This window comes from Styela clava, chromosome 7 (genome assembly GCF_964204865.1).
Source record: "Styela clava chromosome 7, kaStyClav1.hap1.2, whole genome shotgun sequence".
In the NCBI taxonomy this organism is placed as follows: Eukaryota; Metazoa; Chordata; class Ascidiacea; order Stolidobranchia; family Styelidae; genus Styela; species Styela clava.
The window spans coordinates 18,859,979-18,874,471 of NC_135256.1; the positions used below are offsets into that span (position 1 = coordinate 18,859,979).

General features: G+C 34.1%; 1 protein-coding gene across 1 annotated transcript; it reads right to left on the reverse strand.

The window, feature by feature from the left end:
* Window positions 1-39: 39 nt before the first annotated feature.
* LOC120328331 (uncharacterized) lies at window positions 40-13,314 on the reverse strand. Its single transcript, XM_039394784.2, has 7 exons — window positions 13,090-13,314; window positions 11,608-11,699; window positions 10,876-11,049; window positions 6,625-6,812; window positions 4,420-4,585; window positions 2,489-2,693; window positions 40-1,991 (listed from the first exon to the last, which is right to left on the reverse strand). The coding sequence occupies exons 1-7, from the start codon at window positions 13,172-13,174 to the stop codon at window positions 1,291-1,293; spliced, it is 1,611 nt and encodes a 536-aa protein (XP_039250718.2). The 5' UTR covers window positions 13,175-13,314; the 3' UTR covers window positions 40-1,290.
* Between the last annotated feature and the right edge of the window lie 1,179 nt (window positions 13,315-14,493).

Here is a 14,493-nt window from a genome sequence, read left to right on the forward strand (position 1 = left end):
TCTCCCAAGCGTATATGCTTCAATATCAAAAACTCTAAATGAACTGGTGATCAAATTTATTCACAGAAAATACCTAAAATACAAAGACGAAATATAAGAAATAAATTAAAGTTAACACTAAATAATATCCACTGTAAGATGTCGAAAATGTGAAGAAATAAAAAAAAAATATCAAAATACTCAAACAACAATGTACAGGCAAATAAATGACGAGGTTGAGATACTCACTGAAGTTGTGCGCAAATAACATATGACAGTCGGGAAATCCGAAATAAATCGCAAATCGAAATGTACCAATTATCTGTTTCTTCAATGATTGTGATTTATTCCAAAGATATTAAATCAAAATCGCCAAAAAACTACTTTGAGTAGGTAAAACAACCAAAACACGCAAATCTTCAATTTTGTTTTAAATATTCTGATAGGTGACAAGTGGATAATTTCATTATTGACATCGACATGCGTTAGATCATTTTTTACAGGCAAAAGTATTCCGTTTGGGCGTACAAAAAAAGTCAGTCCATACCTTTATTAGCGTCAATTTAAAAAGTTGTAGTAGATGAAACATTGCACATCGTCTAACTAGTTTTGGACCAATTAAATTTATCTCGTTATTGAAGCAATTTTTTACAGTGGCAGTGCGGTGAAGTCAGCGCGAAAATGCAATATATAGGTGGAAAATAAACATAAAATTCAGGCAAGACCCAAGCTTGGACATTTTAATGAGTATTATCAATTACTTTTCATGAAGGACGAAAATAGTCATTATGCGGTCAAAGGGCAATTCGTGGGCAAGTTAAAAAATAAGACGAAAAAATACGTTAGAAAATAAGGCTGTTCGTACAAAAACATTCAGAAAAAATTGAAAACAGAATAGTGCAATGATTAGGAAAAGGTGCAACGTTACAACAAACATAGTTAAGGTAAAGAATATGGGTAAGCTATGACGTTTACTAAGACGTGTAACAATAGCAAAATTCGAAATAGAAAGTCAGTCGTCAACGATGTTTCTAACGCCTCATTGTATTATTTTTTTGTGTCCACTTATTATCTGCAAAGAAAAGGAGATCATGGTGTTGACAATGATCACAAATAATCCATGATTTCCATTCATCCAAAATATACCATTAAAAAATAGTGTAGCAACAAACTATGAAGAAATAGTTCATGTCTTATATATATATATAGAGCGGATTCTGATTGGAGGGCAAGGCATTTTTCTACCCTTAGCCATCCTAATCAATGCTCACCAGTCCTGCTGATCGTATATTTTCTTCAAGTATGAGCTAATTAGAAAGCACTACTGGAACTCGAGGAAGTACCTTTCTTTGTGCTATGATTTGATGAGAAAATTGACATTTTTCGAGTTCCCGGCAAGTTGCAGCATCCGCAAGTTTCATCATCTCTTCTACGTCCTGCGCGATTCCGTTTTGTGCACGGAGAACAGAATAGACGTTTAATGGCGTCCCTCATCTCACGAAATCGCCAAAAATAAACCCATGGGTTTATTAATGAATTCAGAAGAGATAGCGTCAAAAGATATTTAGCTGCTTTAACATACCGCTTGTCTGTTTCCGTTACTGATACAAGAAACAGAATTCCAAGAGGTACCGTGCTGATGACGAAAAGCGCCAAGATTATAACAAGCGTGCGTAACAAACGCATATCTCTTCTCTGGCTGCGTTTACGCTGAGCATTATTTGAAGACGCGCTTTTGTTCTTCGATGACTTTTTTGTCGTGAGCTCCTTGGAGGTTATTTCGTCACAAGATGGATCTTGGACATTTCCACCATTTTGTTGAGATTTGAAAGTATTTTTCCCATTCAATAATCCTCTTCGCCAAAACTTTTTCGAGTTCCCTTGGACGATGGAATGCCCGTTTGTTGTTCTTTCGTTGTTAAGTGCGTGGTCGAAATCTTGCGATAAGAATGCCTCTGTTTTGCTTCCGCTACTTTCTTCCTTCGAGTAGTGAGCATGACTGTCCTCAGTTCCTGTAAAATTAACGAGGAAAATGATATTGGTAGGTGATTATAACATTGACTCAGCTGCTAGTGCTAAATTTAACTTCTATAAAAGCCATAAAGTATTACTAGGTGCTGTTCATTTAAATAGACAAGGAAATTGATTTTCGGGATTTTATATCATCTGAATTTGATGAGCGTTTTGGGTGAACTCAAGAGCCCATTATGATATATTGACAAACACAATGAATATCTATATTTAAGAATAAATCTATCATGTGAAATCTAATCATGGAGACGGAAAGGGTATTAGTAATGAAATAGTTATAATTGGCACCTGTTCGGGCTATTTATATTTCAAGCCATTCCGAGTTGTACTAGATCAAGTAAATAAATGGAAGTAAATAAATTATAATCCAATAAAGAATTCTACAAACTGCTTTGCAATTTGATAAAAAAGCACCGGTAAATAGGGACAAATTGACCAAAAATCTCCAGAATTCTAGAGTATAGTAAACGAATCCTACCTCTTTTAGTTAACCATCCATTATCGGTGTATGATCCTGACACCACGATGTGCCCATTTTTACTTTTCGTTGACGGGTAAAGATTTTTCGATGATTTTCGAACAAAAATAAAAATTTTGATGTAGAGAATAACAGGAATAAATGGAAGCAACAGCAGAACTAGACTCATAAACAACATATTTGCCTTTGTGAATGGAGGGTTAACCTGAAAAGAAACGAAAAAATTATATTAGGGATAAAAAAGGTTCTACTCAACTTCATTGAGTGACTTTTACGTTTCATATATTTTTTTATAAATGATATTGTGCTGTTGAAAAGTGCTTTGTCATATGATAATGATTGCACAATTTCGAATTACCAGGGGATGTATCAAAATTTATTTTCGCATAAGACAATTTTTTTTCATTCGGGAATACCTGATCAGTACGAAGTTCAGACACCTGAAGTTTTTCACCTGATGACTAACCAAGGGAATGTACCAGTCATTCTTTTTGTTACATCATAATTTACATGTGATCATATTGTGTCGTCACAAAGTCGCGTGATAAAACTTCAAGGACGTCGTTAAACTTAAATCCCCCATGTATATTTCCAACGGGGAAAAACTTAGAGTGACACTGTTTTACTATAGAAGGGAACTATGTACACCTAAATAAAAATTAGAGACATTCGTCAAATTGTGTTCACTGCCATGAAATGTTATTTCAAAAGTCTCATGGTAGATTTCAACTAAACATGATTAAGAATGTGTCATACAGACAACAAACATTACTCAGTTTTTTCTCCCTATTGAAAATTTGAACTGCCACACGATCAAGCACGTGGCTGCGATCGAGATAACATTTATACGCTTAATTCTGTAGGCCCTATGTTAAACTTTGTACGATTTTTAAAACGAAATCGATCAATTATGTCATGCTATTGACTAACCAGCAAAGGGTTTTTGTTTGTGCGTTTAACAGCGACCTCAGTAAATGAGCATTAACAAAACTCTCGAAAGAAGAAAAAGCTCGAACCAGCTATATTTGTATATACCACAATCTAAAAAGTATATAATTTGAAAGCAAACCACCGATTTTGTGAAATTACTGCAGTTAGACAAAACAACAATATACAAACTGCGGGGAAAACCATTCGTAAATTTAATTGCAAAAAAACAAGTCTGTCAGAGTGATTCAATTAAACATTTTAGAAAAGCATAGCAAACAAGATCAGTGAGTCAAAATTGAGACAAGACCTACAAATTTGATTAAAAGGCAGTATCTAACAAAATCACTTTAAACCAACAATTAAACACATTATTTTCAGATTTTGAAATCCATGGGGATTTTTTTGGAATGAAAAGCAACTGCTTGGCGATAGTCCTATTAGGACCAGATCTTGTCAATGCCAAAACTTGTATTTGTCTCACATGCTGTTTAAAATTGAAATATCTAAAGCCACTTGTTCGAATAGCATTGGTAAACTTATCATTAGGATTATTTTGCTTATATTGTATCAGATTTATTATGGGAATGAATGCTATGTATATTAGATTCAAGTTAGAAAAAATTAAGCCTATATTAGGATACATTTAAAATAATAGTATAAATTGGCTCCTGAAAGGAAAAGTTAATTTTAGCTATGACTGTTCAAATAAAATAAAAACTTTGAAAACCGAAACGGGTTTACATTTACAAATTATCTAATACAATATATCACAACCACCGTGTCGGAGTCACTCCGGTCCACGAAAGGACCACGATATAATGAAAACTTGGATATACGGCCAACTGTAGTGTATGCACACATCTAGGCATGCTTCGTTCCTATTGAAACCGCTTTGTAGTGTAGAACTTCCGTGGCATATTCATTATTAAAAGTGGTATATTCATTTTATATATTCAAAAGTTTGGAAAAGGAGAAATTTAGAATTTTTGATAGCTACCAACCTGTGAGCATTCCGTTAAAGGTAGGCAAGTCATGTAGATAACGTCTGTGTTGTTGTTTTTAAAATAGCACGAGCAATTTCCACTGCAATTCCAAGTTGTCATGACAGGAATAACGTAAGATACCGTTGGGAACAACCAAGTAATGATGATTCCAGCAATTATCATTCTAAAATATAGAGAAATGGAAATAAAATTTGAAATTATTGTACAAATCGGTAAATTCACGTTGGATGCTAAACAGAGAGAAACAATTTCCATTTCACTTCCCACATTGACGTATTTTTTCAAATTGTATTGTAGCGGGTATGATCTATTGACAAAACAAGCATTCTATGGTCATTCATGGTTGGGCAAAACGCTAAAGTATTGAAATCATATCGCTAGCTAAGCTATTCATATAGGCAAATTAATTGTTATTTATTGTTTAGATCCATTTTTTTGGAATATACCATTTGAACACAATGACTGTTTTTGGTCTATGCTGCGGTCCGCGGATTTTGCAGCTATTTTGAAATTATAAAACAGCAGCTGTCCTGAATATATCGCAAAACAATTGGATTGAACGGACATACTAAGCTTATTTAATTTTAAAATCTAATTTTAAAACCTATGAATTCAATTTTACGTTCAAAGCCGATAATACACTAGGACTTGTTCAAGATTGTCTAGTTGCTTAAAAATTTTAAAATAAAAAATTCATCAGTTTTTGTTTTCCTAAAATAAATAACACTAGGTTAGTACTTCCAAAGAAAAATTAGTATTAGAACGCTTGGGTAATAAAGATATTTGATTAGTATTGAGCTGTAAAATCTTAAAATGTCACTTGTTCAAAGGGGTGATTTAATTATGTAATGATAGATCTCTTACATTTTTTATCCAAATTAGGTCAACCAACGGTGCATCACTTTTTACTAAAAAACATCATATATCAAACTTGTAACAGGCGAAATTTCTATTAGCAAGTCTTAATCATATATGAAATGATCATGTGTGATTTCAGTGTACTCGTGTTGCGAAGCATTGCCTACATATGCAATAGAGAATTGCAAATTAATGTCCAGGATGACAGATGCTAGGCGATGGATTCCACTAAATGAATTCATTACGCAATGGCCAGTTGCGATGCTAGAGCTGCCAGGATTTAATATCAATATAAGGAATGAGCGGCAAAACCTTGAAGTTTGGAAAACGTTCGATAGAACATTGTTATAAAATACGAATCATTTCTTCAGTCCGAAAATACTATTCCTGAGCTAAAATGTACTTTAGGAATTAAACATATTTACGAATCATTTGTTTCGAAAAGGCCATGAATTACAAATACATAACGATATAACATTAATTTTCGTTTACAGGCCAGAATTAAAAACTCCGGTAACAATCCGGTTTTATAGGACATTCTATTATTAGAGAAGAAGTAATGAAACCAGCCGAGTAAAATGAGATTAAAATGGAAAGCAATGCGTATTATAAAATGAATAAAAGCAATTTCAATATGAACCCTTATATATAAATATAAACCACAAATACATTGTAATTTTCATAATTTATGGTTTATGTTTGATACCTCAATCATGAGCTTATTATTTGCTGCATTTACAACATTCGCCACCATATTTCATTGCAAAATGTGATATTGGTAGCTGCTATTCATTACATTGAATGCGACTAAGGTTACGTGACCCAGCACCTTTCTGACGCAAAGTCTGCGCAGAATTAACTCGTTTATTAACGTGAGATCACGTCTCGGTTCATATGCTCTTGTAGGATTAGCGACCACGTTTGGGAAATGGCGTGAAACAGACATGGATAGTTTATATACAATTTACTCCCAAGCTAGTCATTAGCGACTTTATTAAACATTGAAAGTAAAATGTTGTCTAGACGAAAAATCGACAGGTGAACGGTAAAACGATCTTGAGAAATTTATAGTTCCCGTCAACGAAGAGATATCGAATTTGTTACTCAAAAGCAAGTTTGTCTTAAGTTTTTCCAAATTATCGGTGGGAATTTTCCAAGTTTTGTCATTTTATCTTTTGTTTAGTATGCTAAAGTATTGTATGATGAATTGGTCAGTCAAGTAAAAGACTATTTATCAAATATATATACGATATATATATATAATCACAAAAATTGTCAATAGACAACTATCGCACAATCGAAAGAGGGATTCACTCATAATTGTCTAACTACCACAAAACCTACCTCTTTCTCTGCTTATTTCCCCATCTGTCACCTCTAGGATATGATGCGTCACCTTTTGCTCCTCGAGTCACTTGGCGATATCGGTCTACAGCTATGACAACTTGACTCATAAGCGAAGACCAGACAGTCAATGTCCACACGCTTTTCTGTACCAATTCAGATTGAGCGGTTCGAAAGGGAAGAACTGCCTGTAAAATATGACAATAGGAATCAAATTAAAATTTTGAATTATATGATACTATTTTGGATGATAGTTTGTAAGCAATAATTAAATCTCCTGCTCTCCATTGTTGAAAATTCGGAACCATGCTGTCAACGCCCCACTTAATGTTTTTTTTTCGGGTTAGAGTTTATATAAGCGGTAGAGGTGGGGCAATAACCTATCCTAACTTAATATAGTATAAACAGAAATGTGGAATCCTAAAATCAGTGGGAAAAACCATTTAATATCATAGTAGTGTACACAGAAGTGACATAAAACATGGCGCATAAACATTGTTTCTATTAAAATGAGAGAAGATTGGAAAAGACTGTAGTGTAACAGATTTTGTAATACTGTTTATCTGTTGTTGGGAGACATAGCCCTTTTTATTTTTTTGATAAAGATAACCGCGGACGGTGTGGTGGGGGTATGATACACGCTCTTGGAATCCGTTTCTCATATCAATCTTATTTCGCATCGTAAGGCCATACTAAATGAGAAAGTAAGAGTGCATATGAATTCTACTCATGGGTTTTTATTTGCTTACAAATGTCTGCAGTAAGACATGGCGTTATACAAAATCCATCTTAATATTCAGATTTACGTAATACGGGCGTAGGAATCGGCTAGAATAATTATGATACATCGATGTGTTGAATATCCACATTATTACCCAACGTACTTCTTGGTTCTCTTTGATGTAATGTATCGGTGTAAAAAGTTCGGCCGCCAAGTAAACAATATCTCCCCAATTTCGCGCTGCATTTTAGATCAAAGAGATTTTTATGTTTTCAATTTATTATGATTTTTGAATATGCCATTTTTCTATGAAGCGTAAAGCTAAAATAAGACCAATCAATTAAACAGAGTGTAGCATCCAAAAGCATGTACGAATGTTGAAAAACATCTCTTGGTGTATACTGTACCAAATGCCGCAATATCGCTAAAAAGGTTGTCATTCTAATAGCAATTGAAAACCATACATCTATCCAATGTCGATAAGGTTTTGAACCAATTTTTCTCATTTTTTCTGTTGTCAGATTCAATCACGAACTTTGACCGCACGCGTCTGGGCCATTTAATAGTGGTACCAGTATTCTTGGATATTCAAAGTTCAGTAATCTCGTTTCAATGCTAAGTTTAAACTAAATATTCCCTCGACCATTGAACGATTATGCTGAAGAAACTTTCACCGATAGATTTGATTTTGTTTCGTTGATTGTCATAGATATAAAAAGTCAAAGCCAATTTAGTACAAACACATTGCGGGAATTTGTACTCGCCCATCACATTTGTGAGTACTTGCCATGTTAACAGGTGTTGTTTGGTGTTCATTTCAATTATCACATTCCTAATCATACAGAACCCAACGCTAAACATTAGTTATTCACGGCCGAGTTTGACAATCATTCCCAAATTTTTTCGTGGATTAGTTGGGATAAGCGAAGGAAACAGATTTTGTTGATAACGAAACACACTAAAACAACATTTCAAATACCGCATTCATTGCACGACAGATGAAGAGTACGGTACTTGGAGGTCTGATTCGGAGCGGGGAACGATGTTGCACATACGAATAAATTGACTTTTGTGGAATATTTGCATAAAAAAGGTAATTTGAATGAAAATGGAAGAATAACCTAAAAACTCAAAATTGTTCATCAAAATTTTGCATGTGTGATCAAACGCGCTATTCCATGGTTTCGTTATTGCACTACATTTTTGCAAAAACTGCTTCTATATTCTGACAATCGAATCGGTTGTATTTAGCACCTTGGCCTAAGACATATTGATGATTTACGTATGTGCTATTCGTGGATTACTTATTTTTCATGGGCATTTGCAATCAAAGGCTTCAACAACGTCATAATTTTTCTCGTTTGAAATGTTCTATCACAATTCACAATACAATAAATTATAATTGGAAGAAAATTTTTGAAAAATTCTCGACACCAAACTTACTGGGCACGTCACTCATATCGCTCATGATATTTTATGCGTACAATATTTTAGGCGCCGTTGACGTCATACCACGCAGCGAAACGTCGTCGCCGACTACTAAAAGTAGGCTGCTGGGTATTATCCGTTTAACGCATAATTGATGAGATGGCATTACTGGTTATAACTCATTCATTTGGTTTATCAATTTCACATTGTGGTGAAAACATTTGTACAATTTAACAGTAGTCCCACGCGACACTCTCTATAGTCCGGAAATTTGCTTTTAATTTTTAATATAATAGCAAGTTTCAATTTTGTATTGGCCATGGATAGACGCCTAGTTTTGACGAAGTTTATCAACGGCATAACGTTGAAATATACGAAATTTAGTTTACTCCTTTTTGTGGTATAATGACGCTATCGTTCTTTGTTATCCATGATTTCTTATCGCACTCTTAACGATGCGATCAATCGGCATATGGTCTGGGAATACAATTGTTTTTGGTAAGCTGGTATAGATGTTTCATTGATGTCCGTGACGGCGAGAAATTGTTACACGGCTACAAAATTTAGTTGACAAGTATTGATTTGACAGTTTTACAAGACTGATTTTAATGACCATCATCTCTGTTTGTTTTGGAAATCTGTCCTTCCACCGACTTTAGATTTGCTGCGGTTGCTCGATCAAAAAGAGTTGATGGTAGAGATTTCAATTTTATGATCAAAGTATTGAGAAACTAAAAACAAGCTATGACTTTAACCAAGCTCCTGAATTGACCAACACTAACCAATTCAATCTTCAATTAGAAAATATTCTTTGTCGACTGAATAGTATACCTAAGATACATCGCTTCCTTTGTTTCCCCCGGTGTCTCAGATTTTGGGAGGTTCAAGACTTGAGACATGTTACTTTAAACGCAGTGAAGCTAATGTGTAAACAAGATTTATAAATTTTGTTTAAAGTGGGTTCCGCTCGGCGCTGATTTATTCCAGGATGAAAGCGTGTCCTTGCTGTGACTCATGGGCGTCCCACGGCGAATAATTTGCCTCAAAAAGCATTAAAAAGGGGAAAAAATCGTGACAAGCTATCTGCTATTCATCCAAATGATTTATTTATATATATATATATTTATAAATCTGTGTTTGGTCATTTTTAAAATCCTCAATCTTGCCTTGACTTGTGTATCGAGATTTTTCCTACGCGTCCGTATCTTGATTTTAAAGCGTAACCGGGTAAAGGAGGTGAAGTGCAGACAGCTCATGCTTACAGCAGCGCTGTACAAAGCATTTATGATGTTCTGAAATATTATCTTGGCCTCGCAAATTGAATGAAACTTTGATCGCAATGACCCCTCATGCAAAAGGCTCTGTCATATTGCGGCAAATTGCAATATTGTATGAAGATTTTGCGGGGTTAAATAGAAAGTCGACAACACGAATTTGATCTATTTCAGCGAGTCAACTAATGCATAAAAACGCAATGCATTATTGGCAAAAGACGGCCACTTCCACATTACGTGACAGTCCTCGTTTGTATCTAGACTCTGCTGCCAGAAAAGTGGGTGTAAATCGGTATCGTATAACAGGAAGCTATTATAGTTAAAACTAAAACTCCGGGATATGAAAGTCTGTGGGTGATCTCGGTAGTAATTTTTAAATATGTCCTTTCAAAAATCATTAAAATAAGAAAGGAGTAAATTTGTTCAGTAAAATATAGTGACTCAAAGACGATTTCCTGCTTTTTACTGTTTATTGTCTGCACCTTCCCATCGAGTCAAATGCAACGGCGTATCCCTACATTCATATTGAAAGCATCCTGTCATCAATATTCACAATATGTGGTGCAAAACTAAATTTATCACGAAACGCGAATACAAAAAAAAAGACATATCGATGACTAAGCAAAGTGGATTTACATGGGCCACATTGTGAAAATTTACTAGTATTTGATGGTAACGAGAATCTGTCTGTAAACATAAAAATTATTTTATTTCTCAGCATCTACACAAATATCAGTTTTTGTTACTCTTCAAGAATAAACGAATAAAACATTGCTTGTATCACCTGCCACGATTGCCATTGAGTAAGTAACAAACGATTAAGCTTACCCGTTGTAGACCGAAGACCCAAAGTAATAGCAATCCTGCTAACATGTCAGCAACAGCCAGGTTGCAAATACAGTAGAAAGTTGCTTTGTGTAATTTCCTGCCTCCTCTCTTTATAGCAGCAACAACAACGAAGTTTGTGATAAAGATGGCCACTCCAAAAGTTATCGCTAGAGCCTGAATTATAAAATAATAAATGTTTTACAGTATATAAAAAGAAAATATTCTATTTTTTCACACATCAGCCCTTTTGCGTTCTTGGTAAATTTGCCGCATAAGAGTCGCTTTAAACATTTCAGAATCAGTCTTTTCATTGTACTATAAAACTTTATTGAAAACGGTAGTCAATTCGTCCGTTCCAGATATACTAACTCTGGATCTAAAATGTGTTAACAGTCGAAATTTGACTGACTACGATTGTACATAAATAAATTGTCTATCATTTGCTCTAAATGAGCGTTTGAGATTTCCGTGATAATATCATATTTTGAATGATCAATTGTGTGGAGAAACTTTTACAATTTTTTTGTGAAAATTTTTTTCATTTTTTGTCAAAAATTCGAAACTACATAATTTAATATTCATTTTTTCGCTTACCGTAGGCTCTCTATAATAAAAGTTGAAATATTGCATAAAAACAATATAAATCAAAAATTATTATTATAACTGATATTATAAAGCCTTGTTTGTAGTGAAATCTCTATGCATCTCACAGAATTAAGTAAACATAATCACCTCAAATATTCCCATATGCTCATCTTGAGTGCATACCGTTTTAGTCCAAGACATTGCGTAATGCTCTTCTATATTTTCACCTTCTTGTATATCTGCATTGAATTAATCGCTCGAGTTAAATAAATGCATTCAGATACTTAAAATAACATCAAAATAATTTTTATACGATATTCTGTATAACTGAAATATGATATATATATTTATTCGTTATTCGCTGAACATAGTCACCCAAAATAATATGGGAATTTCCTAAACGGTGGTTTAGTCTCCCCGATGCTTGACCCCTGAAATATCCTCCCTATACAGTACTTTATTATTGCAAAATGTTGGATGCTTATTTTGGGAGTTATTTGTAGAGTTGGCACTCACAAACTGAGTTACATGATCAAAACCACCATTTTTATCAAAATATACAACCAGGTGCCGCAAACAGGTACTGATAGCTAATTTTAGCATAGTCTATCGCAGCTTTTCCTGATTTTCGATTATTTCAACTAAACTAAAGATCACCAAAAAACATAATGACAATTAAATTACTTCATTTACAACTAATTTTTGGAAACACAACTGAAATCTGACAAATAACACGCAAACCCGCGAAAGCGAGGCAGTGTTTACAACCATGCTTGAATATATGTCTATACGAAGTGTTTGAGCGGCTGGAAAAATTGTCATTTCACGTCATATTTTCCTTTTTGCTGATTGGACAATGTAACAAAAATAAACAAGGAAGTCTATGCTCGGGGAAACGTCAATAAAGTCGTTAACCATGCGCATTCGTATCTAACGCTAAGCAAGCGCGTATCTATTGAGCCTTTCCCACAATTGTTGTTGCAACAAATGCATATCTTCTTGAATATTGGACTAACTTTATCCTGTGTGGTTACATGTTAGATAAATCTACATTTTAACCTTCATTAATATCGAACTATTCAGTTGTTTAATTTGGATCGTAATACACGAAGATGATGGTACGTAATTCTAAAACAGAAATCTTGAAGGATGTTCATCGCCTAATTGCTATCTGACTAGACACCATCACACCATTATACCAGCATTACTGGGCGACAAAAAAACAAATGAATAGTGAAAGTTACTATTACTTTGTGGTTTTGTTGGGTTTCGTCGATGAAGCGTAATGCCTTAACCCATTTCTGCTTCGTCGCCCTACGAGTATTAGTATCAATCACCCATTTAAGAGAGGAAAATACTACTTCTTCACACACTACAACTCAAATATATAATTACACTGCCTAGAAAATCCAAACGATATTAGTAACATTTTAAGCCATATAGGAAAGTACAAAACATTTGCAATTTTATCACTGAAAATATCCACAGATTTGCGGATGACAGAATTATCTTATCCATATCTAAAAGGTTAGCTAGAACGTTACATGTACCATTGCTTGCCTGTTAGAGCATATATTATATAAAGTCTTTCTACAAAAACTGCATACAAAAATGAAAAAAATTACTCACCTTCAGTAAAGGTTTCTGGTCCAATCCATATTCTGGGTTGTGGTGTTCTCCCGAGAACGTCCGAATTTATATCGACCGCACTCATCGCGCCTGTTAGTTTGATTTGTTGGCGCAGAAATATCTCGTTTCGTCTTTTTTCAGCCAATCGGTAGAGAAGAAATCTTCTTTTAATGTGTTGACAATATTCAAATCTTTTGAGGTTTATTTTAAAGTAAGATAATTTACTGAATATATAAATAAAAATGTTATGATCATACTAAAAAATTTATAACCAAAAACATCTTATTAGATATACAATTTTTTAGCCGACTTGCCGATATTGATTTTCAAGTTATGAATACAAATGTTTGAATCTACAAAAATATTTACAGCCAGTTACCGAAAACAAAGTGCTCAATTCATTTTTGGATAAAGGGACTTAGTCTGGTGTGGGACAAAGATAGTAGTATTGTGGTGATAACTTTTCACGCAATACAGATTTTTATCACACAGTCTTACCACGTCGTGAATCATCTTTTCCTGAGGAAATAACGTTTAAATCGGTCGATCCATACGATCGGAAAACGAAAAAAAAATGTTTTCATTAATCTAATTTTGATTGTACGGAAAATGCTATCCGAACCATTTCGTAAAAATATTCATTTGGTTTTGAACATTATTTAAATATTCGAACTCTATCCAACCAGCCAATGCATTTGTATTTCTTCAAAATATGAGGAAGTATGGTGTATATCAACTGAAATATTATAGTTACGGAAGGCGCGGACGGAATTTGCTTTGGTTTCTATGCTAAGTATTCCCAATTTTCTCTAACCAAGAGAGAAATATGCAAAATATGTTCGTCAAAAATGGAAATTTTTAACTGCACTCTTTTAAATTTTGTTCAGAAACATAGCGGGAAAGGGAAGATAATGACTGATTAATCACATGGCCGACTTTGGCATCTTCTTCAGTGATTAGTACATAGTATCCTTGATTAAATACGATATCTAGCGAGAAGAGATTCGCCATGAACACTTTCTCGAAAATGATAAATATCTGTATCAGACGTCGATGAACGCTACATAATCCTGACAATGATATCTCGTGATTGAATAAAAAGAATGTTCATTTCGGTAAGAAAATACAGCCGATCTGACCACACGAAAAGATAATTTTGATTGAAAATATTTACTGGAAACATAGCCTAATTGAGAAATTTCGTGCCAATACTGACAAACTAATTCATGCCTCTATTCTGATACTACCAAACATGGGTATATATGTTTTAAGAGTAACATATATAATAAAAATTCCTTAAATCGTAAGATGACTTCTGTTGATTTCTCAAGTATTATCTCAGACCCCTATTTAGAACCAACCTTAGGATAGGCTAATTTGTGATTTCAAGACCACACTTGACTG